This window comes from Trichomycterus rosablanca, chromosome 1 (genome assembly GCF_030014385.1).
Source record: "Trichomycterus rosablanca isolate fTriRos1 chromosome 1, fTriRos1.hap1, whole genome shotgun sequence".
In the NCBI taxonomy this organism is placed as follows: Eukaryota; Metazoa; Chordata; class Actinopteri; order Siluriformes; family Trichomycteridae; genus Trichomycterus; species Trichomycterus rosablanca.
Genome location: NC_085988.1, coordinates 67,224,842 through 67,252,568, shown reverse-complemented (window position 1 = coordinate 67,252,568; position 27,727 = coordinate 67,224,842). Strand labels below are relative to the sequence as shown.

The 27,727-nt window shown below is 37.9% G+C and overlaps 1 protein-coding gene across 7 annotated transcripts; it reads right to left on the bottom strand.

The window, feature by feature from the left end:
- Positions 1–1,655: 1,655 nt before the first annotated feature.
- lrguk (leucine-rich repeats and guanylate kinase domain containing) lies at positions 1,656–27,182 on the bottom strand. 7 transcript variants are annotated; one of them, XM_062995419.1, is made up of 21 exons: positions 27,134–27,182; positions 26,855–27,030; positions 26,315–26,413; positions 23,559–23,640; positions 23,265–23,365; positions 22,930–23,011; positions 22,062–22,186; positions 18,709–18,852; positions 18,547–18,627; positions 17,847–17,933; positions 16,741–16,847; positions 16,315–16,434; positions 15,969–16,065; positions 11,760–11,873; positions 10,541–10,742; positions 6,280–6,405; positions 6,078–6,190; positions 5,430–5,518; positions 4,573–4,656; positions 2,379–2,521; positions 1,656–1,888 (listed from the first exon to the last, which is right to left on the bottom strand). In XM_062995419.1, exons 2-21 carry the CDS (start codon positions 26,858–26,860, stop codon positions 1,689–1,691), a joined length of 2,202 nt encoding a protein of 733 aa, XP_062851489.1. In that variant the 5' UTR covers positions 26,861–27,030; positions 27,134–27,182; the 3' UTR covers positions 1,656–1,688. The 7 variants fall into 7 exon arrangements, with proteins under 7 accessions (XP_062851489.1, XP_062851495.1, XP_062851454.1 ...); XM_062995425.1 differs by having other exon boundaries at positions 26,855–27,016; positions 27,134–27,178; XM_062995384.1 differs by lacking the exon at positions 27,134–27,182 and having other exon boundaries at positions 26,855–27,074.
- Positions 27,183–27,727: the final 545 nt, after the last annotated feature.

Genomic DNA, 27,727 nt, shown 5'->3' with positions numbered 1-27,727 from the left:
CATTTCTCTGCACTTTTTTCCAATTATACAAGCAATGTTGTGGCAGATGTGCAGATATACTGCTACAGAATACATTAAGGTCACCATATAATACATATTGATTGGTTCAATTGCAATTCATTAGCACACCATTTTTCAACGTGATGGTTTTAATTTAAAAGTCACAACACTGACACTTTTTAATTACTACAATCCTTAATTAAAAAAGAATGCAACTTTTGTTACCACCACTGTGACAGTTAATGAATCTGTATCTACAGTACTTTAACATGCAATTTACAGTTTTTCCTGTTTCCAAACAAACTTATTCCTTAATATGAAGCATTTGTACCGCAGACCTTACAAGTATTAAAAGACTTTCCATGTAATTCAAATAGAAGCTTTCAAATATGACTTATATATTTACCGCCTGCACATAACAATAAACTTAAATTTCAGACAATGTTAACACAACCTATTGCTTTTCTTTTATGAAACAACTACTCCCAAACCCCAAAAAGTCTCACCAGCTGTGAGTACAGTTGCAATTGAAAATATCCAACACCCCTCACCCTAAAATTAATTTTGATGTGTATAGAATTTAATGAAAAGATACAATAGAAAGTCTCAGTAAAGAGAGAAAGAATATTTATTTACACATAAAACTTTGAGAACATACGTTACCATCATTTCGAGTTCAAATGAAAAACATATATCTCTCTTGAAATAAGTCTAGGCACACTATTATACAACCCCCAATCTCAGTGCTTGGTGGAACATCCTTTCATCTTGATAACCTCTAATAAGTGATTCAGTAAGTGCCTACAAAATTCTGACACATCTTTTGGGGAATCTTTACTTATTCTTCTCAAGCAGAAGCTGAGAAAAGATTCATCTCATTGATGTTTAATGGCCTTCATGCCGCATCTGCTTTCTTTAAACCCCTGAAAGATTTTCTACTCATCTTTCTCTGCATAAAAGTTTACACATTTAAATCATTATTTTCTGTGGCCGGTTGAATATTTTAGATTGCAACTGTAGTAAGTAGTGTATAGGAGTAATACAACTGCCCACCTTCACATGTCATTGTCCACAGCTTGAGAACTCCTGTTCTATGCTGTTTTGGCTAACATAAAAAATAAAGATGAAAATTCTTACATCTAATATACATCTTTAATGTAACTGTAACACATCATTTTATTGTCTTATTAAAGAGTCCATGCATTGTATGGTTTAATATTTGTATCAGTAATAACTGACTGCAGGTACATATTGTAGGATATTTGAATTGTAAGATCATTACAACATCTTATGTTTTATGGCATTGACAGACGTCCGAATATTTATTTGTAGAGGTCCACACTCACACTAAATTAGCTTAGAGGCATTAGAGATTGTCAATTGAGCTGCTAGAGCAAACTTGCGTAGGAACCAATAATTAGGATTTCTGGTCCAGTGCCTTCCAACATTGCAGCTGTTCTCAAAACACTAACTACGCTTTTAAACACAGAACTACATCGGTTTAATTGTGCTTTCCATTTAAAGCATTACCTTCATCTAGCTATGCACAACTGCATGGCAATTTGGAAGTTACAACAAATATAAATTTGTATAGGTCTTGTGCCTTTACTAATAATTATTAAAATATTAAAGTAGTGCATACACGTTACCCTCTATTTAAAGTCATTTCTGTTTTATTTGTCTTTTAGCTATCCCTCGACCACCTGCTCTGACTGCTCTGTTAGTTGTGACTCAGAGCCAGCTTCAGTAGCTTTGCGCCCTTGTGGGATGGGGGGAAGAACAGGATGGGCATCAGAGCCTGGGCGCCCTGGAGAAGAGGCAACTGTCGGGGACACTTGTTCTGGTGCCGAGTGTGAAGATTCTGGGCTTACACCTGACTCCATAGGATCTGCAAGGGGAAAAGTAAATAATTATTTAGCGGGATCTAATAGTAACAAACCAGACACAGCCAAGGAAAAACATTCATTTACACTGACTCACACAGAGATGAAATGCCAGCTTTTGGTATTTTTGTTTGTTAGGTTAATTGATTTTTGGAGAATAGGAGTAAACCATAGGGAACCCTTAAGGGCATATGGCGAACAACTCAATACAGACAGTAGTTGTTGTTAAGGATTTAATCACTGTACCAACAATACCTGCTAGCATACTGTCCAGTAATAATCAAAAGAATTAAACAACTGAAAGAATAAACAGGGCAGTCAGGTGACATAGTGACCTATTACAAATGAAATTAAAAGAAGGAAAATATAAACAGAGGTACTCTCCCCATAACTGAGCTACTTTTAATGCTGTAGAGTTGTTCAGAACATAATATTTAAGGCTGTAGAATAACAGGTAAGAAATATAAGAAAAAACTACTAATATGTGGTCCTTGCCTATAAGTAATTCCAGGTTTTGCCCTAATGGGGAGACCTTTGGCCCGGATCCTGCATCCAACCCCTCAGCTGAACTCCCCATGGATAGTGCTCCTGCTGAGCCATGCATAGACAGGCCAGAACTGGCAGAAGATTCCTCTGAGCTAAGACAGAAAAAAATTGAATTAGATCACATTTATTTTAGACATGTATTAGTATGATGTATTAGAATGACAGTGACAGTATACGTAATGTAAAAAGTCAGGAAATCATTTTGACAAAAGACTAATCATTCATACATCGTTTATTTCTTGTTATTTCATGATAAGATATTGGTTTCCTAAAATGAGTTTTAATAGTAATGCTATATTTATAATAACGTACATACAAGTAGTTAGGAGAACAATATAACTAATATAATAGTGCCACTCTTTGCCTCTAAACCAGCTTTAATCCATGTTGATATACTGTCATTTAAGTCATGCATGTGTTTGGTAAGAGATAATGAACATGAAGGCTTATTTCTCTAACAAAGTTTAAAATATGTTTGACTTGATGATTTGGGAGATAATGAAATTCAGTTAACTTTTTTTGGTGTTGATTAAATCTTTCTTAAAACATTTACACTGTATGTATGGGAGCATTGTCATTTCAAATATGGAAACAGCACCTCAAATAGTGTTTGCACCACAGGGTGCACTTAGTCATGCAAAATTGTCATATATGCTCTGGCACTCATACAACAATGCAAAGCAGTAATTGAACCTAATGATTTCCACCAGATGCTGCAAACACCATAATGGACCCCCACAGTACAGTTAACTACATACGACCAGATGTAGAAAGAATTTTAAAATTAGACCATATTGCGGTCTAGGTTTTAAGGTTCTTACACCAGTTAGCATTTGATAAAACAAAGGTTATTTCTTGACACACTGGCGCTAAACAGTTTTTATTAAGACTAATATGAGGTGCTAATTTACACATTCTGTGGGCACTTTGGGTCATTTAGCAACTATTCTGTAAATATCTCATTTTTATGTGGTGTTTTAATTATTTTATTCACAACCATGCAGATTAAAATTCCAGCTTACACCAATCCAATATAAAGTATCTTTAGCTGAGCTAATACAGCCCGAAATGTTTGAGCAAAAATTGATTAATTATAACAAATTTTGTAAAGTAGCCTAGGCAAAGTCCTGACTTGAGCTCTGTAGATATGCTGTAGCAGGACCTTAAATGTGCCATTCATGTCTGAAAGCCCTTTAATGTGACTAAATTAAAACATTTTAGCAAAAAAAGTGTGGGCCAAAGTTTCTTCATAGAGACGTAAAAATGATCACATCTGTGATCAAACAAAAGTGTTTGATTGCAGTTATTGCTGTTAAAGATAAGACAAACATTTAATAAGTTTAGGAGGACTTGTTTTTCACACTGGGTCAAATTATGTTGGAACTTTTTTTACTTAAAAATATGAAATGATCATTTGAAACTGCATTTTGTAGTTACTAAGGTCTTTATCTTGTGTTAAATTTTGTCCAAAAATGTCTTCGGTGCAGATATCAGTTTTGTTTTGTCCATTATTGAAATCTTTGATATTGCTATTGCATCAGGGGAAAGTGTCTCTAAACTTAAAAAAAATAGTTTATTTGATTTGCAGTGTGTAAAAATTGCTTCATAGACTGGACTGGCATATTCCCAGCAGGGTGCGCAACAAAAGAACAGGCCGGTTGGGTGATTCAGAAAGACTCCCAGGACTGTTCTAAACAGATTAAATTAGCACATTTTTAAATATCATTAAGTTACACACATTTCACAAATGTAGGTGTGAGCTCCCTAACCGTTTTTTGCAACTGTGCCCAGAAGAGTACCACAAGCATCGACAGCCATAAATTTGCATTTATGTATGCTTTACGCATTCCCAAATGGGACAGTGACATTCAAGAGCTTCAGCCTCAGCTCAATCTTGCAGTGGAAAATTCTGAGTTTAAGCATACAGTAGATGAATAAAACAGAAAATAGTGCAAGAGTCATTCTAGAAAATGCATTGATGTAGAAACACACACACCTGGTGTAAACCAGGGCTGCCAGATAAAGCTGTTGATGTAAATAAAATAAAATATGTAATACCAGAGGTGCCAGTGACTGTGAAGGGACTGTATATATGCAGACAATCAAAGTTAGGGATTAAGTGATCATGCTGTGAGTGACATACCTGCTGTCCTCAGTTCGGTCCACTAAGGCAGTAGCAGACGGCTGGGCATGAGGGGTCAGTAATGATGGAGCTGCGTGAACAAACCTGCAACATGCAAACGGGCATCAAGCTCTGTTTAGAGTTGGACAACATAACGTTATTATTGCTAAACAGAACACATGCTTGACATATCCATGTTTTACTAATGTTAATAATATATTTAGAAATACAGATTAATGTGTGTTTTAAGCATGCAATGAAAAGAAAAAAGCTGGTTTATTTCTCATTAGCCCCCTCGAGTGAAAGAGATATGACTATTGGGTTTCATACCTTCTTGCCCTAAGGCCCTGGTACTTAATATTACTCATTGAGGGTTTATAGCAACCATGCAGGAACTTATCCTGATTCCACTTCTATGAAAACCAAAACCAAATGAATGAACAATTGTAGTCAGGGCTTGCTGGTGCATGGTTGATATGAAAACCTAAAACTACTGCTCTCATTTTAGCAATGCATCATAATTTCAATACAGTAAGGCCTGTTGCAGCTGATTACCAGGACAGTAACAGACACACAGGTTACTAAACAAACAAACCAAAGAACCCCACACATAATTGGGTGTTTTAATCAGGAGTTGGGCCACCACAACCTTCCAAAACAGCTTGGAATACATTTACCATTGTTCGCAGCTGTTTATATATACTATAATGAAATTTGCCACAAAATACTTTCTGCTCTTTTATTGTTTGTCTAATGGCCAGACGTATTGACCTGCAAATTAAGGAAGCACCATAATATGCTATGGAAGTATAAGTCTTTTACGATCATGCATATTTAAAAATGAAACATGTACTACACTTTACTCTGAAAACATTTACCTTTTAAACAGCTGTGTGTAAGCACCTGGACTCTTCCCCATCAGAGCTTCTTGAACCATCTGCTGTCTTCTGTAGATAGAGGCCAGTTCCTACCACACAAGGACAGACAATATATTTACAAGCTAATCAAAATCTGTACGCTCTTACTTTACTGGTAGGGCCCTACTTAATTCACAACCATGAAAATCACCTCACAGACCATGGAATTAGCCCTTTCCCATGTAATATGCACTTTGCTTTAAAATTCAAAATTTAAGGTTTGTGTTTAGTGATTTAACGTTTTTAATTTGCGTAGCATTCAGGTGCTTCACATTTACTGAATATAACACGGACGAGAATTTTTGTCTTTGAGACAGAGCATGAAGTCTCGCACCGTTGCTGGATGTTTTAGGTTTACATTCAACTGTTAAGGTAGGCTGTGCTGTGTAATGTAGCTTCCATTTATTCTGTTATTCAATTCAATGCTGTGAAATGTGGCACTTTTCTTTAACAATCTGTGAAATCTGTGATTTTTAAAAAATGAGGTACATGAAACTAAGCACATTTGCCCATGAATTTAGTAGGGCCAGATTCATTGGTTATGACTGAGTATGTACAGTATACAGTACATTCATCATTTAATGAGTGTGATTAGTCTCTGTGACTCACTGCTGAGGTTTTCTGAAAAGTCAGACTGCCCTGGACTTTGTTGTAGTAATTTCTGTTATAAGAGCCTGTGTTACTGGTTTCAACATTCTCAACTGACCCTCTCTCATCTGAATCTGGAAAATAAAACATATATGATCAAATGATCACTTTTTTGTAATAAATTTAATGCAAAAGAAAAGGTAGAAAGTGACAGTGAACTAACTTTTACCAGTGGAAGAATTTTGTTCTATAACACTGGAGCTGTCTTGAGCTTCAGCCCCTTGCCCTTCCAAACCAAGGTATTCTTTTATGAGCTGCTTCAAAGCATTGTATGCTTCTCCACGATTATCTAACGTCAAAACAGATTAGGTTAGTCACTAAGCTATTTTAACATTCAAGCTTTTTTCAAAACAACACTACCATCATAGTAAAATTAAAATAATGTATCATTAACATTTTTTGGGTGCTCGGGGGCCCTAATGCACTACCCACCACCAACTATTTAAATCAAAGTTCAAATCTCATCTATGTTATCAACCAGCCGGGTGCATACACAGACATGATTGGCTGTGCCTGTCAGGAGAGCTGGTCAAAGGGATTGATGATTACTAATGCAATTGCAAGCTCTGCTGGCTGGTCGAAGGCATCTGCACAGAGATGGTGAATTATGTAGAGCAGTTAGTGATTCTCCATACATGACACTGCTCTCTGTGTAAACCCTGCTCTGGCAGGTAAAAAGAACTAGTTAACATTTGCACACATGCCGGAAGGGGCGTGTGTGAGGTACCGCCCTACTCGGTCAGGGTAGGTGTCTTCAGCGGTGGGGGAAAGATACAACAGGGTAATTACGTTTACATTTACATTTTCGGCATTTAGCAGACGCTCTTATCCAGAGCGACTTACAACTAGATTGGGAGAAAAAGAGAAAAATGCATAAAAAGAACATAAATATTTACATATTTATTTATTAAAATGTTTTTTTAGATTTATTTGTCCAATTATGTATTCTTTTATGTATTTTTTTTTATAAATACATAAGTACAGGCCCCTTCACAATTATTGGCACCCTGGTAAAATCTCATTTTCTGAGCACTTCTAATTGGTGTGACTGCAGTGGGCTATCCCACTACTGTTAAGTGAAAGTATTATTATTATTAATAGTAGTAGTAGTCGTATTCACACCACAACATACATACATACTCACATTTATCTAAGCAAAAGCGTTTACACTCACCCACATACAGTGTATCACAAAAGTGAGTACACCCCTCACATTTCTGCAAATATCTTATTATATCTTTTCATGGGACAACACTATAGACATGAAACTTGGATATAACTTAGAGTAGTCAGTGTACAACTTGTATAGCAGTGTAGATTTACTGTCTTCTGAAAATAACTCAACACACAGCCATTAATGTCTAAATGGCTGGCAACATAAGTGAGTACACCCCACAGTGAACATGTCCAAATTGTGCCCAAATGTGTCGTTGTCCCTCCCTGGTGTCATGTGTCAAGGTCCCAGGTGTAAATGGGGAGCAGGGCTGTTAAATTTGGTGTTTTGGGTACAATTCTCTCATACTGGCCACTGGATATTCAACATGGCACCTCATGGCAAAGAACTCTCTGAGGATGTGAGAAATAGAATTGTTGCTCTCCACAAAGATGGCCTGGGCTATAAGAAGATTGCTAACACCCTGAAACTGAGCTACAGCATGGTGGCCAAGGTCATACAGCGGTTTTCCAGGACAGGTTCCACTTGGAACAGGCTTCGCCAGGGTCGACCAAAGAAGTTGAGTCCACGTGTTCGGCGTCATATCCAGAGGTTGGCTTTAAAAAATATACACATGAGTGCTGCCAGCATTGCTGCAAAGGTTGAAGACGTGGGAGGTCAGCCTGTCAGTGCTCAGACCATACGCCGCACACTGCATCAACTCGGTCTGCATGGTCGTCATCCCAGAAGGAAGCTGACGCACAAGAAAGCCCGCAAACAGTTTGCTGAAGACAAGCAGTCCAAGAACATGGATTACTGGAACGCCCTGTGGTCTGACGAGACCAAGATAAACTTGTTTGGCTCAGATGGTGTCCAGCATGCGTGGCGGCGCCCTGGTGAGAAGTACCAAGACAACTGTATCTTGCCTACAGTCAAGCATGGTGGTGGTAGCATCATGGTCTTGGGCTGCATGAGTGTTGCTGGCACTGGGGAGCTGCAGTTCATTGAGGGAAACATGAATTCCAACATTTACTGTGACATTCTGAAACAGAGCATGATCCCCTCCCTTCGAAAACTGGGCCTCATGGCAGTTTTCCAACAGGATAACGACCCCAAACACAACCTCCAAGATGACAACTGCCTTGCTGAGGAAGCTGAAGGTAAAGGTGATGGACTAAACCCAATTGAGCACCTGTGGCGCATCCTCAAGTGGAAGGTGGAGGAGTTCAAGGTGTCTAACATCCACCAGCTCCGTGATGTCATCATGGAGGAGTGGAAGAGGATTCCAGTAGCAACCTGTGCAGCTCTGGTGAATTCCATGCCCAGGAGGGTTAAGGCAGTGCTGGATAATAATGGTGGTCACACAAAATATTGAGACTTTGGGCACAATTTGGACATGTTCACTGTGGGGTGTACTCACTTATGTTGCCAGCCATTTAGACATTAATGGCTGTGTGTTGAGTTATTTTCAGAAGACAGTAAATCTACACTGCTATACAAGCTGTACACTGACTACTCTAAGTTATATCCAAGTTTCATGTCTATAGTGTTGTCCCATGAAAAGATATAATAAAATATTTGCAGAAATGTGAGGGGTGTACTCACTTTTGTGATACACTGTACATACAGGGGTTGGACAAAATAACTGAAACACCTGTCATTTTAGTGTGGGAGGTTTCATGGCTAAATTGGACCAGTCTGGTGGCCAATCTTCATTAATTGCACATTGCACCAGTAAGAGCAGAGTGTGAAGGTTCAATTAGCAGGGTAAGAGCACAGTTTTGTTCAAAATATTGCAATGCACACAACATTATGGGTGACATACCAGAGTTCAAGAGGACAAATTGTTGGTGCACGTCTTGCTGGCGCATCTGTGACCAAGATAGCAAGTCTTTGTGATGTATCAAGAGCCACGGTATCCAGGGTAATGTCAGCATACCACCACGAAGGACAAACCACATCCAACAGGATTAACTGTGGACGCAAGAGGAAGCTGTCTGAAAGGGATGTTCGGGTGCTAACCCGGATTGTATCCAAAAAACATAAAGCCACGGCTGCCCAAATCACGGCAGAATTAAATGTGCACCTCAACTCTCCTGTTTCCACCAGAACTGTCCGTCGGGAGCTCCACAGGGTCGATATACACGGCCGGGCTGCTATAGCCAAACCTTTGGTCACTCGTGCCAATGCCAAACGTCGGTTTCAATGGTGCAAGGAGCGCAAATCTTGGGCTGTGGACAATGTGAAAGATGTATTGTTCTCTGATGAGTCCACCTTTACTGTTTTCCCCACATCCGGGAGAGTTACGGTGTGGAGAAGCCCCAAAGAAGCGTACCACCCAGACTGTTGCATGCCCAGAGTGAAGCATGGGGGTGGATCAGTGATGGTTTGGGCTGCCATATCATGGCATTCCCTTGGCCCAATACTTGTGCTAGATGGGCGCGTCACTGCCAAGGACTACCGAACCATTCTGGAGGACCATGTGCATCCAATGGCGGTGCCGTGTATCAGGATGACAATGCACCAATACACACAGCAAGACTGGTGAAAGATTGGTTTGATGAACATGAAAGTGAAGTTGAACATCTCCCATGGCCTGCACAGTCACCAGATCTAAATATTATTGAGCCACTTTGGGTTGTTTTGGAGAAGCAAATCAGGAAACGTTTTCCTCCACCAGCATCACGTAGTGACCTGGCCACTATCCTGCAAGAAGAATGGCTTAAAATCCCTCTGACCACTGTGCAGGACTTGTATATGTCATTTCCAAGACGAATTGACGCTGTATTGGCCGCAAAAGAAGGCCCTACACCATACTAATAAATTATTGTGGTCTAAAACCAGGTGTTTCAGTTATTTTGTCCAACCCCTGTACCTGCATACACTAAGTATTCACCCCTTCATACTTACATTCATGCACTCACATATCTCAACAAAAATATTCAACCCTCCACATACTTCTCATATAAAATCTAATAAAACAGGAAGTCATGGTTAATTGCTTGAAAGTTCCTAGACAATCTAATTGACAGTTAAATATAACTGGAAATGCTTCAATTACATTTTGTTTCTAAGAATTGTACCAATAATTAAACATAATTTAGTACAATTGAAATTTTGTTTTATTGTAAGAATAAGCTGCTTTACAAAAAAGTAAATTTCTTAAATCTCTTATTATTAATATTTACTAGGAGTGCAAGTAATTGTGCAGGGCCTGCATTTTGTTACATTAAAATTAGTGTCATTTAATCATTTTATTAAATGTAGCTACCGCAGGGAACGATGCTGTCAAAGAATCCAGGGCGCTCTCTGTGGAATCTGACATAGATGCTGATACGCGATACAGCTTTCTCTATCTGGCTGTTAGTATAGAAACCTCTAGCGTTCATGACTGAAATAAAGTTCTCAGTACTTGTAGGAATCAGCAAGATGTATCTTGGTTCAAAGTATGAATTCTTCAGGCTTAACACACCCTGAACATATAAACAGAAACATATAGTACATGCATCAACATATAGTATTATTTAAATAGAATTGTATTTTTTTTTAATAAACAAATGTATTGTAAGAATGTGTTTACTATTGTGTTTTGTTATTTTTTCTATTAATTACACTTTTTAATAATTTGTGTACTAAGGACACTAATTGTTGCAGTTTTGCAGGTGGAAGTTTTGCCAAATTCTTGCTTGATACGAGAGTTTAGCTGCTCAACAGTCACCATTGTCTGATTCTCCTCTTCACTGATGGCAGCATATGTCTCTTTAAATTCCCAATATATGCCTCCGTGTCGATGGTATCTTCACACATTTGCAAGTCACTCATGCTGTGAGCACAGATGGTTTGATGAGTTTGGTGTAGAGGAACTTCAGTGACCTGAACCGTGCCCCACTCTTGTCCAGCATATGTCACTGACCTCACAAAGGCTCTTTTGACTGAATAAACACAAATGTCCATAGACACAACCACCATGCCCTCTTTTATCTATACAGCTATAACAGCCTTTACACAGAAGTGTAGTATGTCTCTCAAAATACCTATTCAGTCAAAAAGAGCATTTGTAAGGTCAACTGCTAGTACTGGCTAAGAAGGCCGACTTGCTATTGACATTCCAATTTATTCCAAAGGTGTTCAATAATTACAGCAATGGTAGCTCAGTGGTCAAGGTTAACGTGTTAATTCCACTTTGGCATTTAATCAGTGAAGAGTTTCTGATTAAAGGACACTGTTGGCCTTACAAAATGTATTGTCTCTGTAACGCTAAGAATAGACTAATTAATATCTAGTTAGTTGGGGCTTGCAGGACTTCCTTTTTATTGATCAATGGCATACAGGAGGGCTACAAGTAGTACAAATCAACAAAGTACAGTCTGTACTTGTATACCCACAAGTTCCTAATTTTAAAGCAAACACAACTGTTTTGGAGTTATTCCCAAAAGCTTGGCTATAGTCAACATTGATGTGTGCATTTTAACATAAGCTTAATACTGTACCTCTAGTTCCATATGAACACAGCAAGCAAGCCCCTCTCTAGCCACACGTTCTATGGCCTCCCGGGACAAACCATACCAATGATCTCCATACTGCATTGTTTGAACAAATTGACCCTGCAACATAAAGAGAGTCAAATGAAATGTTGTAAGTCTGCTATACTATATTGGATCATAAATAAATTAATGCGCTAAATTCATCTGTATAACAGATTTATTCTTGACGTAGCCAACATGCAGGTCTCACAAACCTTTAAACAGGAAGAACGTTTTGCACAATTTCACACAGCTAACATTTGACCCAGTGTCGACCACCACCTGGACCTAGTTAACAACTGCACTACCACTTATCACACTCTGAAGCAATGACAACATCTGTCTAGTAATTTCTATGACCAGAGAGCAGTCAATCTTTTTAAACGTATTCTTTATGTATGGCTCTATTTATTCTTTTGGCTGTGCATTAAAATCCAAATACAGATTATAACCGCATGCTAATCCTTTGTGTTGTTGTGTTGAGGCCTTAGGTGAGCTCAGAAAAGTTACTTATTGAGGTTAATTGGCTAAATACTCACTGACTGGCTACTGTGTCTGGCTGCAGATGTGGAGTTGTGTAATATGGAACCAGGCTAGTCTATAATCCTCATATCATCCTTGTCAGTTTTCCCTTGGAGCTTGTTGCATATGCTTATAATCACACTTCAAAGTGCTACAATTCTAAATCAACTGTGACCTCTGTGCACTCTCCTGAAAAACCTCCTCGAAAGAAAAAAACTGATAGAATCCAGCAGGCCACTGACCACTGAACAGCTGTACGACAGATGGTTCAAAACCATCTATTCTGAACATTTACCGAGTCAGCACTTTGCTGCATGTTTGCAAACTGTTACATGGCAAGTTCAAAGCATGTAGGAGCCTTAGAATTATACAGAAACAAAAAAAAAAACTAAATCAAGAAGCAACCGAAGCTCAGACGTATTTATATACTCACTCTGCCACTTCCAGGCAGGGGTAATTTAGCAAAGCCAATGCACTTACTGGCATGTTTTGGACTGGTAGTAGAAAACAAGAGTACCCAAAGGTTTAAAAACACGTTTAAAAAAATGAACGCCCAGGACTCTAGTGCCAAGCAGTGCCAATATTATCTGCAGTGCCCTATACACTTACCAACCACCTGAACACTTGCTTAGTCATGAAATTATCCAATATGCAAGACATGTGGAAAGATAGGGTGTATTAAGTGGGTCAGAAACTGCTGATCTCTTTGGTTATTCCAATACAGCAGTCTAAGTTTTCCAAAGATGGTAAGGAAAAATATATCCAGTGACTGCCAGGTCTGCAGATGGAAATGCCTTGATGATGAGCAATGTTGGAAGATAATGGCTAGACTAATTTGAGGACTATGTTAGTAAAACAAACATTCACAAAACATTACTTATACTATTTAAACATGTACCAATTACACTGATTAATCTAGATTAATTAATAAACAAAATACATTTTTGTTTTTGCACTAAAGTTGACCTAAACAGACTGTAGCATAAGGTGTTAAACAGACTGAGTAGTTTCCACAAATCTTTAGTTGTTGTGTGGTAAGCAACAATGCAACGCTCCTCTTTTACTTTCACCAGCATTCTACATCTAAGAATCACAATGCTGATTCACTTCAATGCTTTTAATTTGCCATTATAAATCATAACTGCTGCTCTTATCATTTAACCTATTTCATATTTTAATCAATCTGACTTAATCAAGCTTTGGTCTAGATGTGACAAACTGTTTAATGTTTGATGTTATACTTTTATTTTGCTTTAAACCCCTGCATTGTTTCCCTAATGGAAGTAATGATATCACTGTATTTTCTCTACTTTTATTTAGTGAATAAGCTATATTTTTCCCTTTGTGTTGTACCTATAAATCAAACAATATTCACACAGCAAATTTGATATGCCTTGTAATTACAAACTAAAGTGCGTATTTGGCTGGACTGCTCTATGAATGAAATAGCTTTTTACTATGTATTCCCTTTACAAAGAAACCATATGAAGCTTGTTGGCTTGCTGTTGTCCTCTAGTCCCCAACCTTTTTTGCACCACGGACCGGTTTCATATAAGATAAAATTTCACGGACCGGCGGGGGCGGAGGGATTTAAAATAGAATACAATTAATTGCTCTTGTAGCAATTATTTATTCTTTCTGTGTGGCCCAGTAATAAATGACCCACAGACCGGTACTGGTCTGTGGCCCGGTGGTTGGGGACCACTGCTCTAGTCTACTTAACTAGCACAATTATTACACTTTACAACATAACCATAGCCACTGATTGTGCAAGTTCTCCTACTTAGAATGATGAGAGAGATTTTCATCATAGGTACACTTCAACTATGAGAGACAAAATGAGAAAATCCAGGAAATCACATTGTAGGATTTTTAAAGAATTTATTTGTAAATTATGGTGGAAAATAAGTATTTGGTCAATAACAAAAGTTCAGCTCAATACTTTGTAACATAACCTTTGTTGGCAATGACAGAGATCAAACGTTTCCTGTAAGTCTTCACCAGGTTTGCACACACTGTAGCTGGTATTTTGGCCCATTCCTCCATGCAGATCTCCTCTAGAGCAGTGATGTTTTGGGGCTGTCGCTGGGCAACACGGACTTTCAACTCCCTCCACAAATTTTCTATGGGGTTGAGGTCTGGAGACTGGCTAGGCCACTCCAGGACCTTGAAATGCTTTTTACGGAGCCACTCCTTCGTTGCCCGAGCGGTGTGTTTGGGATCATTGTCATGCTGGAAGACCCAGCCACGTTCCATCTTCAATGCTCTCACTGATGGAAGGAGGTTTTGGCTTAAAATCTCACGATACATGGCCCCGTTCATTCTTCCCTTAACACGGATCAGTCGTCCTGTCCCCTTTGCAGAAAAACAGCCCCAAAGCATGATGTTTCCACCCCCATGCTTCACAGTAGGTATGGTGTTCTTGGGATGCAACTCAGCACTCTTCTTCCTCCAAACACGACGAGTTGAGTTTTTACCAAAAAGTTCCATTTTGGTTTCATCTGACCACATGATATTCTCCCAATCCTCTTCTGGATCATCCATATGCTCTCTGGCAAACTTCAGACGGGCCTGGACATGTACTGGCTTAAGCAGGGGGACACGCCTGGCACTGCAGGATTTGAGTCCCTCTCGGCGTAGTGTGTTACTGATGGAAGCCTTTGTTACTTTGGTCCCAGCTTTCTGCAGGTCATTCATCAGGTCCCTGCGTGTAGTTCTTGGATTTTTGCTCACTGTTCTCATGATCATTTTGACCCCACGCGATGAGATCTTGCGTGGGGCCCCAGATCGAGTGAGATTATCAATGGTCTTGTATGTCTTCCATTTTCTTACAATTGCTCCCACAGTTGATTTATTCACACCAACCTGCTTGCCTATTGTAGATTCACTCTTCCCAGCCTGGTACAGGTTTACAATTTTCTTCCTGGGTTCCTTCGACAGCTCTTTGGTCTTGGCCATGGTTGAGTTTGGAGTCTGACTGTTTGAGGCTGTGGACAGGTGTCTTTTATACAGATAACGAGGTCAAACAGGTGCCATTAATACAGGTAACGAGTGGAGGACAGAAGAGCTTCTTAATGAAGAAGTTACAGGTCTGTGAGAGCCAGAAATCTTGCTTGTTTGTGGGTGACCAAATACTTATTTTCCACCATAATTTACAAATAAATTCTTTAAAAATCCTACAATGTGATTTCCTGGATTTTTTTTCTTCTCATTTTGTCTCTTATAGTTGAAGTGTACCTATGATGAAAATTACAGACCTCTCTCATCTTTCTAAGTTGCAGAACTTGCACAATCAGTGGCTGACTAAATACTTTTTGATCCCACTGTAGCTATACTGTAGTAAAATGGTAAAAAATATTTTTTTAGGTTTGTATAGACCAACATAATGTCATACAGCCAAGCGCTATTCTAGATTAACATACTACGACTTTTTGGAAAAAAACAGATCACAAAGAATTGACTTTAACATTACCATGAAAATGTTGGCAGGCAATAGCTATCTTTTATTTTTGGGCACTGTTTTAAAATGTTTAGTTCTAAGCACTTTTGTTTTATTATATTACTTTCACAATAATAACAGTCCAGTTTGTTTAATTAAGATAGTAAAGACATAAAATGAATTAATAAAATTAATGAATTACAATTTAGACGCACCTTACAAATCATGTTATGAAATTCTTCTTCCTGGACAAAGTGGTAGTCAGTGCCATCTTCCTCGCCAAAGTAGGGCCTCCTGGTGGTGTGGCAAATACTAATAACAAACGCATATTACAAAAAAACAAAAAAACAGTCACATACTCAACTACTAGGAGCTTTATCATAAAATTATGGGCACTAGATGTATTATCTGACCTAAGTTGTGTTCTGCACGGGTCTGAAATGTCTCTTTTTATAACACTGCATTTCTCAGCACTATATTTTAAAAGGTGCTTCAGCATAGTTGTGGCCTTCAAATGCACTGGCCAAAAATAAGCTTGCTTAAAACATTTTAAGTGCTCACCCATAAGCAAAATAGTCACTGAATTCATGGCACAGTTTATGAGCAAGCTCCCTCTTCCCACATGCCTGTGGTCCTGTGAGAACCAGTATAGGGTATGGAGTATCAAAACTAGGCAGGGTGCTACAAAGAAAAGAAAAACAGGTGAGGGTTCCAGTAGACAATGTTTATTAAATGGAACTATTCCGAAAAACAAGACTGGCTACTTTGTACCACTTAGTCAAAAGTACACATTGTACCATGTGCATTTATATGTCCATTAATTTACAGATAGTATTGTTAAAGAAACACTGATTATTTAAACATGCAGATAGTGTTACACAAAATCTGATGCCTACATTTATACATCTATAGTGAATGATTAGTGTTGTTAATATTAAAGGTTATGGACAAAATGACATTCTATAATCCTAATCTGTTTAATCACACCTGTCAAAGATGACTTGCGGCTGCATGTGTTGGTACACCATGTGGGTCATGTGATCTCTGGCTGCCACTATCTCAAGGGGTGGATCATACTTGTTTACAGCTGAAACCTGAAACACAAACAAACCACTACTGCATGCTGTCCCACAACCATGGCAAAACACTAAGACAAAAAAAGTCTCATTATTAAAAAAAAAATATGACAACATAAAATAGTAACCCTGACATTTTCCTCAAGGAATAAAACCAAGCCAAAAATGTCAGAAACATTTAGTTAAACAGCTAGACTTTTCCTGCATTTGTGTTTTTTAATTTCTTTAAAGATCTGTAATTCACTGCTGTTTGTTAAAAACAAGAGTTGGGGGCTTAATAAATGTTAGCAGTGATGTCACACATGCGGATGAGGTTGTAAGTGCAATTGGAATTCGGAAATGACCACACTTGGAGAAAAAGGGAAAAATGCAATAAGGTAAGAAAAAAGAAGGGAACTGATCAGATGTTAGATAAGGATGCAGCATTTCGATCTTTTTAGTGTGGTAATAAATTACTTCATGTCTAATATTTAATCCAGTGTTTAAGGGTTTAAAGCCAATAATGTAAGTCACACATGTTGTGTACTTTAAAGAAAGTGTAAAGCATTAATAGATTTGGCCACTGGAGTCCCATGTTGCTAGATGCTATACAGAATTATTTGTTGCACTGGACTAATGTTACAGCTTACTGATAGCAGAAAATTTGTTATGACTGGTAGTATTATTGATTCTTTCCACCTGAGCAATATTATTTTTGTAATAAATGTTTACTGCAGAAAAAGAGAGATAAAATAGAGAGGAAATGCTCTAACCCTAAGCCCTAGCTACACCATATTACATTTACACCATATTTTGCTTACTTTTGTATCATTACATTGATAATAAATGTGAATATTCAAGTAACATTGTGTTAAATGTTAAAACGCTTGAGTACAAAAGTTTCTGATGTTTGTTATTAACTAAAATTACACTAAAACTGTATTTAAATTACTTAAATACATCTAAAATTAATATATACTGACATTAATTATAGAATGCAAACATATGGTTATATGGTCTTGAATGAAATAGGCTAACCTTTTCCTCAGCAGTCACATCTTGTTCATCTAGAATGGTAAGCTGATGAAGAAGGAAGATCACTGACAGTTTGTAGTCAGGCTGTTCCTGCAAGACAAGAAATAAAGCTGTATAATAAAAAGTAGTCTGTTAATCATGCACTGCACTACATATGATTGTTTTGCAGAATCACATATGATGACACTGATCAAAGTACAAGGTAACATTAATTAATGTATTATATGTAATTCATAAGTACACTATGACAAAAAGTATGTTTACATGCCTCGTAATTATTAATTACAGCTGTTTCAGCTACACCCACTGTTAATAAGTGTATAAAATCAATTACAGAATAGAATTATTATGCTTCTAACTTTTTATGCTTCTGTGGCAACAGTTTGGTTTAAGCTATTTCCTATTCTAGCATGACTATGTGGAGAAACTACAGTGGCCTGCACAGAGCATTGATTAAACAGCTTTTGGAGAAAGAAAAATGTTGATTTAGAGCCAGGCCTTCTCAACACCTCTGTCTGACTTTACAACTGTTTTTTGACTAAATGGACACAAATTTCCTCAGACACACTTCTAAATCTTGGGAAAAAAACAACTTCATGTTAATACCTATGATTTTGCAACATGATGTTTAAGAAGCATGGTCAGGTTTTCTCATACTTTCAGCCATATAGTTCATGTGTATGCATACGTGTGAATCACTTACTTGAATTGGGTTTCTCTTAAGGTTTAGTTCTCTCAGAAGCAGAAGGTCCCGAACATGTGCGGCCTCCTTGATCTCAGCAATCTAATATAGAATGAAAGCATGTTTATGTTTGTCACAGAAGCAATGACATAATGAAACATGTTTTTAGTAAACTTTTATTACCATATTACTTTCAAGATTGACAGTTCCCAGTAGATGAAGGTTCTGAAGACCAGAAAGACTTTGGATCCTATTAGAGGACAAGTCCAGAATCTGTAGAGCCCTGAGGGTCTGTAAATTCTCAATCGTCTTGATCAAATTCCCCTGCTGTACAAATAAATTGTCACATAGTGTTAGGAACTGATATTAAAAGCACCCTGATGTTTATTTAAATTATTAATCTCTACTACTAAGATCTACAGTATCTATCAACAATTTGTAATTCATGTTTATTTTTACTTGTAACTCATAATGATAATATACTGGTACACTGGCATATTAATGCATAGCCAAATATTCTATTGCTCATTAGCAAGGTCAGGCAATCATTTAGTCTAATTCTAATGCACATACAAGTTCTCCATAAAACCAATGAGCATATAGAAAGCATCCCTGAGTTATACTTCAGTCCGGTCCATGATTAATGGCACCCCTGGTAAAGATAAATATGAGGGGTTATAAGAAATTCACCTTTTGATTAATCTAACACTGAACCATAAACATGGAGAGAGCTGCTCTGTATTTTCCAACCTTGTGTTAAAGGAGAATGTAAATGCTATTTTATTGGCAATTGAGGTTGTACACAATATTAAGTGCAGGGATGCCAATAATTGTAGCACATGTTTTTTTTATTATTTCTTAGAGAGGGATTTTCTCTGAATAAATTTATTTGAATTAAAGGTTTGATTTTTTAAAATTTTGTTCGGTATAATATTATGCTAATTCAACAAAAAGTGAATTTCTTTTCACCCTTTTTAATCATCTCTGCCAGAGGTGCCAATAATTGTGGAAGTAAACAGATGCTATGATACAGAATCCCCTAGGACAACTCTGGGCCATCATTCATACCCAGCATGTACGGCCTACCTTTCACCAGCCCTGCAAGGCAGAAATGTGTGCAGCACAAAAGACACTGACCACCCAGCAGCCTGAATGCTCTAGTGCCAGAATGTGATAAGGTGAAAGAGAAGATATCTGACAAGAGCAACCTGCTTGGCATTTCATGCCAGCAAAGGAGACAACAGGTTCAGCATGGGTGTGTATTTGGTTTGTGTGTTTTTACACAAGTGTATATCTGTGTGTGTGTGTGTGTGTGTGTGTGTGTGTGTGTGTGTGTGTGTGTTTGTGTGTTGTTGAACTCTGTCCAGACTTAATTATACCAGCAGCTGTTTTCCGAGGGGAAAAGAGACTACAGGATACACAATGGAGAATCGCTTTTATTAAGGACAACGCAAACACTCTTCAGTGAAGATGGTCTGGTGGTACGGTGGGCTTCAACACAAGGCTACATTCTTGCTCTCCTAAAAGGCTGTGTTGTGAGCATACAGTCTAAAAAGTCTTTTTAATATGAGGAAAGGCACAAAAAATGCTATTTAAAAAAATGGTAGGAAACACAAGTGGTCATGTCTAAAAAAGAAAATGCAACAGCAGACCCTACTGTCTGTTTGCACCTATGTTTGTAGAAGATAGAAAGAAATGTAATTGTCCAGAGAATATAACGCAAAACAAGCCAAACTCAGGAGTTAAAGCCTGAACCCAGGTCTCAAGACTCTGGGTCTCCCATGACAGCTGCAAACAAGAAATGCTGCCACATCACCTCTAGAGGCAGCATGCATCCAGAATGGTTCTCTCGTGACAGTTACACATTGCCTGGGCATAGCAGTCTAAAAAACAAAGACACCCAGACAAACAAGCAGGCAACAACACAACAACCCAGCACTGAATGGAGATTAAAGGCAGCTAATAACAGGCCAACCCTAGCTGAAGCAAATCATGCTTAATTAGGTGTGGAATGCTTTAGATGTGTTGTTTAAAAACTGCACTTTCAGTTAATCTGTGCTTCCCCTCCTGCAGGCGGCCAACATGGGCCATGTTACCACCACCTGCTGTGCCATCCTGCTCAAGATGACTGAAAAAAAGATAAATCATGACCAGATTTCTTAATAGTAATTTATAAAAAGGTGAAACAAGTATTAAGCCACTTTTATTTTGTTATTCAAGATACTTTTATTACATTTAACCACTTCAAATTTACATAAATAAATTTCTTCCTGGATATACACCCAGAAATGTCAATCCACCACAGGGGCTTGACTGGATCCTAGGGGTAATGGTTAAGCTCAAGCACCATTTACTTAGATAATATACATTTTTAAGTTTATTCCTACAAGTATGAACAAAAAAGTATGTATCTAGCATTTCCATTCAAGTTTTGTTTGATAATTTTGTCCTTCCATGAGAATCTCCTTTGACTTTATTATGATTGCTAATGCTTGTGTGAAATCTACCCAACCAATTAATGGCACATTTTTTATAGACACAATTTTGTAGACAGATTCAATTTTTGAGCATCTGTTTTTCCCTCCATGTTTGCTGCATTAATATGTAGAACTTTTATTTTTATGTAGAAGATTTACTTTATGCAACTTTTAGGTATGTATACATTTCTCTATTTTTATCATCTTTGTTTATGCTTATAAATACATACTTTTTTATTTATGTACAACTGGAAAGTCAAAAGACATTTGTGTGTTTAAGTAAATACACATACTAGAATTATATTAATTAAAAACAAAAGTGGATAAACACTTTTTTTTTACCGTAGAACTAAGTGAGTCTATCAAAATAAATATATGTAAAATTTGAAGTATTAATAGAGCGAAACATTTAAATTAAACCAGAAATTGTCCCAAATAACAGTTTTATTAGACGTTTTGTTGTATTATAACAGCTTTGCTATTTTTTGTTTGCTATTTTGTTTAGAATTATGTGCATACATTTGCACTAGAAGCATACTGAATATTTTTTTCTTTTTTAAATATTTGTTTTTCCTCACTGTAGCACTGTTTAACAAAATGAAATTACTGTCTGGAATTGTTGCCTAGAACACAACCACAGTGACTAGCTTATTGCTTATACTTTATTTGTGAGAAAAGAATTACTCCATCATCTGCTCAACATTCTAGCAAATAGCTGGCCACAATAAAAAATGAATAAGATGTAATGAGAACCTTAGTAATAAATGGCAGGTGTTGTTAACGTTGAATTTAATAGCCTAGGAACAAACAAACAAACAAACAAACAAACAAACAAAAGTTTGGGGCAAATTAAATAAGCAGAGCAGTCAAAGATTCCCTGAGGTGTTCTGGTACTAAATGGTAGCACCACTGTTTCAATACCAATAAAGCATGAAAATGAATGTTTTGCAGCTTAGGTGTGATTAAACCTGGAGCAAAAATCTGAACAATGCATGGCCCTTTAAAGACTAGACTAGAGACTTCTACTATAGACAGTGTTAGTGGGAGACAAGGCCGTACCAGACAGAGCTGCTTGAGACGCAGGTTGTTCACGCCACTGATGCGCAAGACCTTGTTGTGAGCTATGCTAAGGTGAGTCAGGCTGCTACACTTCTCCAGCCCCTGGATTACACTGACAGAGTTATCTAGCAGAAAACTGGGTCAAGGTTTGAACTGGAGAAAATCTTCTGCACATTTTAAACAATTACATTTAGATCTTTTTTACTTTAAAAAAAAATGTAAATAATGAATTACATTGATCCAATGAATGGACAATGATCCAAAACATACATCTAGATTTGCCCAAAAATAGTTTTGCAATGACCATGGTTTCCTGACATAAACCTCCAAGCTGTGGGTTAAAATGCAGAAGAGACTCAACAAAACAGGAACTAGAAGCTTGAAGAATCTTCTACCTTTTTCACCAGCTCACGCTAATGATCACCAAAACGGATCATTTGTTTCCATCATGCCCTGTACTGAACATCCTTCTCTGTCACTCCACCCACCTGCATGTCCTTCCTCACTGCATCCATAAACGTGCTGTTCTGCACATGCCCAAACCATCTTAATCTCAGCTTCCTAAATTTGTCTCTAAAACATCCCACCTGCGCTGTCTCTCTAACAAACTCATTCCTAATCCTGTCCATCCTCATCACTTCTAATCTCACATGCTTGGAGAATCTGGATTAAAATTTGATCCTGAGGACTACACTGAAGTTCTCAAATTTAAAGCATTAGAAGAGTCAGTGCAGTTGTGTTAGCGAACAGAGGGTGCACAAATACTGTGCCTGTAATTGTGATACCATAATTTGTTCAAACCCATTTTCAGACATTTTCTAAAGGAGAAAGTAGCAAGGTGCACTTGAGGCAGAAATCAAAAGGATACAGTCTAGAATTAGCTTGCAGAGAGAAGTATAGGCAGACAAATCCTTCATTGAAGAAATGTGGTTGTGAGAGAGATTCACCTCCTGTAGCAAAGATTAAACACAAAACATGATTAAGACAACACACTAAAATCACTGCATTTGCTAATTAAACCATAGATCCATTTATTTACTGTGAATTATTGATATTTAACAATGCCACTACTTTATAATCTTTATTGAAAGATCTGTGTAATATGTGAAGCAATGTAAGGTCATAATATTTGTATATTTCACAAAAGCTAAATCCTTTCTCAAAAGTTAAATTTTCTTTCTTTGTCTTACTCTGAGGTCTCACCTTGAGATTTTTTGGCGGCTGGAATCCAAAGAAGTCTATGAGTTCATTGTGGGAAGCATCGAGTGTGATAAGGTATGGCATGTGGCTCACACAGGATAAATCTACCAGTCACCAAACATTTAACACAGAAAGCACAGAAGACAAATGGATTGCAAGTCTGCAAGGGCGAAGACTCTCAGCTAGAGGACATTTACCAGGCAGATACATTTGTCTGCATGTCAGTTATCAATGAAATTTCTACAATATCACAAGATTAACATATCATTGTTTTCAACATAGATACAAGATGTGTACCTTTGATTCTGTTGTAGGGAAGTTCCAGTTTTTGAAGGTGGATGTAATTGCACAAAATGGACACATTTGTCAACTTCTGCCTCTAACAAAATAATCAGACATTTAGTGGGTTAAACAGTAGTTACAATTTTCCCCCATTTTTACTTTCATGTTTTATGAGTATCATAAGTAACCTACTGTTACTAAAGATGGAATAATGCATCATGTATAATATTCATACATTATAGACACTTGGACACCTTGTTTGTACTTTCATTGGCTTTTTTTTTTTTAAGATACATCCACCATACAGATGGACATTCATTTCATTTTATTCATTTATTCATTGTTTGCTCATTCATTTATTCATTGTTTGGGCTCTGGTGACCTCTGGGGGTCTCTGAGGGTCAGTGAAGTGTTTTCTGAACCAGACTGATACATGATATATTGCAGCAGTCTAGCACTAGCCCAACACCACTCAAATCAAAATGGTGCTATCTACCTAGCAGGGCTTCCACACACAGATATAATTGGCTGTGCCTGTTGAGATTTAGGTCGATAAGGGTTTTGCTGCTGCTGTGCAATTCCTGCAAAAGCTGGTCGAGGCTCCTGCACTAGGGGTCAGGTGCACTGGCAGGTGGAAAGAAAGGCAAGAAGTGATATATGAAACTAGGCATTACACACATTGCTTCCTAATACGGAAAGTTATCTGCCATTTTTTTTATGAGGAGGATGTGTATTCTGTTTTTCGGAACTGTGAACTGAAAGAGTCTTATTTCATCATGAATACAAGCTACTTATGTTGATAGTTATTTTAAGAATATTTCTATTTGACACATCACTTTAATAGAAGGGATTTAACATTGATGCACATTAATTTTTACCAAGACATGTATGCATGGGTTATTATGAATCACCTTGTCACTGATGCAAAGTACATTAAAACTGTGCTAACATTATGTGATTTGCATATACACTGATCAGCCATAACATTCTCATTGTCCATTTTATCAGCTCCACTTACCATATAGAAGCACTTTGTAGTTCTACAATTACTGACTGTAGTCCATCTGTTTCTCTGAATGCTTTGTTAGCCCCCTTTCATGATGTTCTTCAATGGTCAGGACCCCCACAGGACCACTACAGAGTAGGAATTATTTGGGTGGTGGCTCATTCTCAGCACTGCAGTGACACTGACATGGTGGTGGTGTGTTAGTGTGTGTTGTGCTGGTATGAGTGGATAAGACACAGCAGCGCTGATGGAGTTTTTAAACACCTCACTGTCACTGCTGTACTGAGAATAGTCCAGTATCCAAAAATACCCAGCCAACAGCACCCCGTAGGCAGCATCCCTTTAACCACTGATGAAGGTCTAGAAGATGACCAAGTCAAACAGCAGCAATAGATGAGCGATCGTCTCTGACTTTACATCTACAAGGTGAACCAACTAGGTAGGAGTGTCTAACAGAGTGGACAGTGTTTGGACACGGTATTTCCACAAGCTTCTGCAATGTCACAACATTTATTTCTGTCCAGAGTTGCATTAATTTTCCCCCCAAGATCTTGTATTGATGATGGCAGATTTGGACCACTGCGCAAAGTCTTCTCCAGCACATCCCAAAGATTCTCAATGGGGTTCAGGTCTGGACTCTGTGGTGGCCAATCCATGTGTGAAAATGATATCTCATGCTCCCTGAACCACTCTTTCACAATCTGAGCCCGATGAATCCTGGCATTGTCATCTTGGAATATGTCCGTGCCATCAGGGAAGAAAAAATCCATTGATGGAATAACCTGGTCGTTCAGTATATTCAGGTAGTCAGCTGACCTCATTCTTTGGGCACATAACTGCTGAACCTAGACCTGACCAACTGCAGCAACCTCAGATCATAGCACTGCCCCCACAGGCTTGTACGGTAGGCACTAGGCATGATGGGTGCATCACTTCAGCCGCCTCTCTTCTTACCCTGATGCGCCCATCACTCTGGAACAGGGTAAATCTGGACTCATCAGACCACATGACCTTCTTCCATTGCTCCAGAATCCAATCTTTATGCTCCCTAGCAAATTGAAGCTGTTTTTGCCGGTTAGCCTCACTGACAAGTGGTTTTCTTAAGGCTACACAGCTGTTTAGTCCCAATCCCTTGAGTTCCCTTCGCATTGTGCGTGTGGAAATGCTCTTACTTTCACTATTAAACATATCCCTGAGTTCTACTGTAGTTTTTCTACCACATGATTTCACCAAACGTTTAAGTGATCGCCGATCACGATCATTCAAGACTTTTTTACAACCGCATTCCTTCCTCAAAGATGATGTTTCCCCACTGTCCTTCCACTTTTTAATAATGCGTTGGACAGTTCTTAACCCGATTTTAGTAGTTTCAGCTTCTCCTTAGATGATTTCTCTGCTTGATGCATGCCAATAATTTGACCCGTCTGAAACAGATTAACATCTTTTCCACGACCACAGGATGTGTCTTTCGACATGGTTGTTTAACAAATGAGAAGCTACTCACTGCATCAGTTAGGGTTAAATAACTTGTTGCCAGCTGAAACATAATCACCCATGCAGTAATTATCCAGTGGGAGGCTCTTACCTATTTGCTTAGTTAAATCCAGGTAGTGACCTTTTTTTTGGCCAGGCAGTGTGTATGTTAAGCCCTAATTTGCAGTGACCTAAAAGCAGGCACTTTAGTGAACCAAAACCACAAAAAAATATGCACATATTTACTTGTACTTATTTATTCAGGTTTGTATGATGTATATGTGTAACTTACAGGTATAGAGAGAAACTTGTAGACATGATGTAGTCCAGTCGCTGAGCGGCCCAGACTGGAGAGATGCTTAAACACCTCCTCTTCAGTCAACTCTTTGTCCTTTATTTCCAATATAATAAATAAATTGATAGATTGATAGATAGATAGATAGATAGATAGATAGATAGATAGATAGATAGATAGATAGATAGATAGATAGATAGATAGATAGATAGATAGATAGATAGATAGAAATGTTTATACACATAAAATACAATACTTAATAATAAATAAATACTAATATTAAAAATGGATAGATAAATAGATAGATAGGGAGATAGACAGACAGACAGATAGAAAGTTTTTAAAAAGTTTATACGTTTACAAAAACTAGATAAAAATAGGGTGGATGAAAAAACAACTAGCCACCTAATCCAACACTGAATGGTTGGCAATCTAATACAATAGAAGGTCTATAGCTAGAGAGAATAAATAACAGCACAACTGTGTACACAATAAGAGCAGAACTGTTTGGCAGTAAAGTGAGGTAAATATTTGTACCTCCATGGCTGTGTGTTGCTCTCGCTCCTGCTCAGATGTGGATATTATTTCAGGTTCAGACTGAGCTCTTTCTAGCACTTTTGTTGTGGTTATGTTGTCCTGGTTGCCTAACCCACAGGGAGTTACCGGTGTTTGGCGTCTTATGAAAGCAGCAGTCGACGCCTGCTCGATGGAAACTGACATTTTATTTATTATTTATTTAATGTTTAATATTTTAACATGGTTTAAATAAAATGTGTTACTTAAAAATATGTATTTCATTCAACTAAAATCACCTACACTTAAACTCTGGAGTAGGACGCGAAACTGTTGCCTGGTAACAGTTCTCTGTGAGGGTGGGGAAGAGCGCGTGCGGGAAACTAAGTTTGCAGTTAAGAGGCAGAAGTTTACATACACTTTTAATAGAGGAACGGTCAGTAGTTAGAACGAGCGAACATATTTGTGGGGAAGAGGGTGCAGGGGCTGCCCCATTATTAACACTTGAGTAAGAAGAGAGAGTGGAGAAAAAACGGGAATGGGAATATTAAACTTATGAAATGGATAAGGCTCGTCTTATTCACATATCAGCGTTAAGCTCACCGTCTCAGGCAGGACAGCTGTTGTGTTCCAATTGCCATCCTAAATACTAAGTAGTGTGCTTAATTGGATTTTGACCAATGGCGAAGCGGGAAACGCCTTACATAACACGTTTAGCGTGGATTATTATACTAAAACAACTACCTAGGTGCAACAGATTTCTCAGATTATTATAGTCATAAATTCTCTATACTGTTAAATGATGAACCTGTTGTTAACGTTAAGCTTTATTCTTCCTATTTTAATCTGTTACAAAAAAAACCTTAACGTGACTTAATGGCTACCTAAAAACACAGC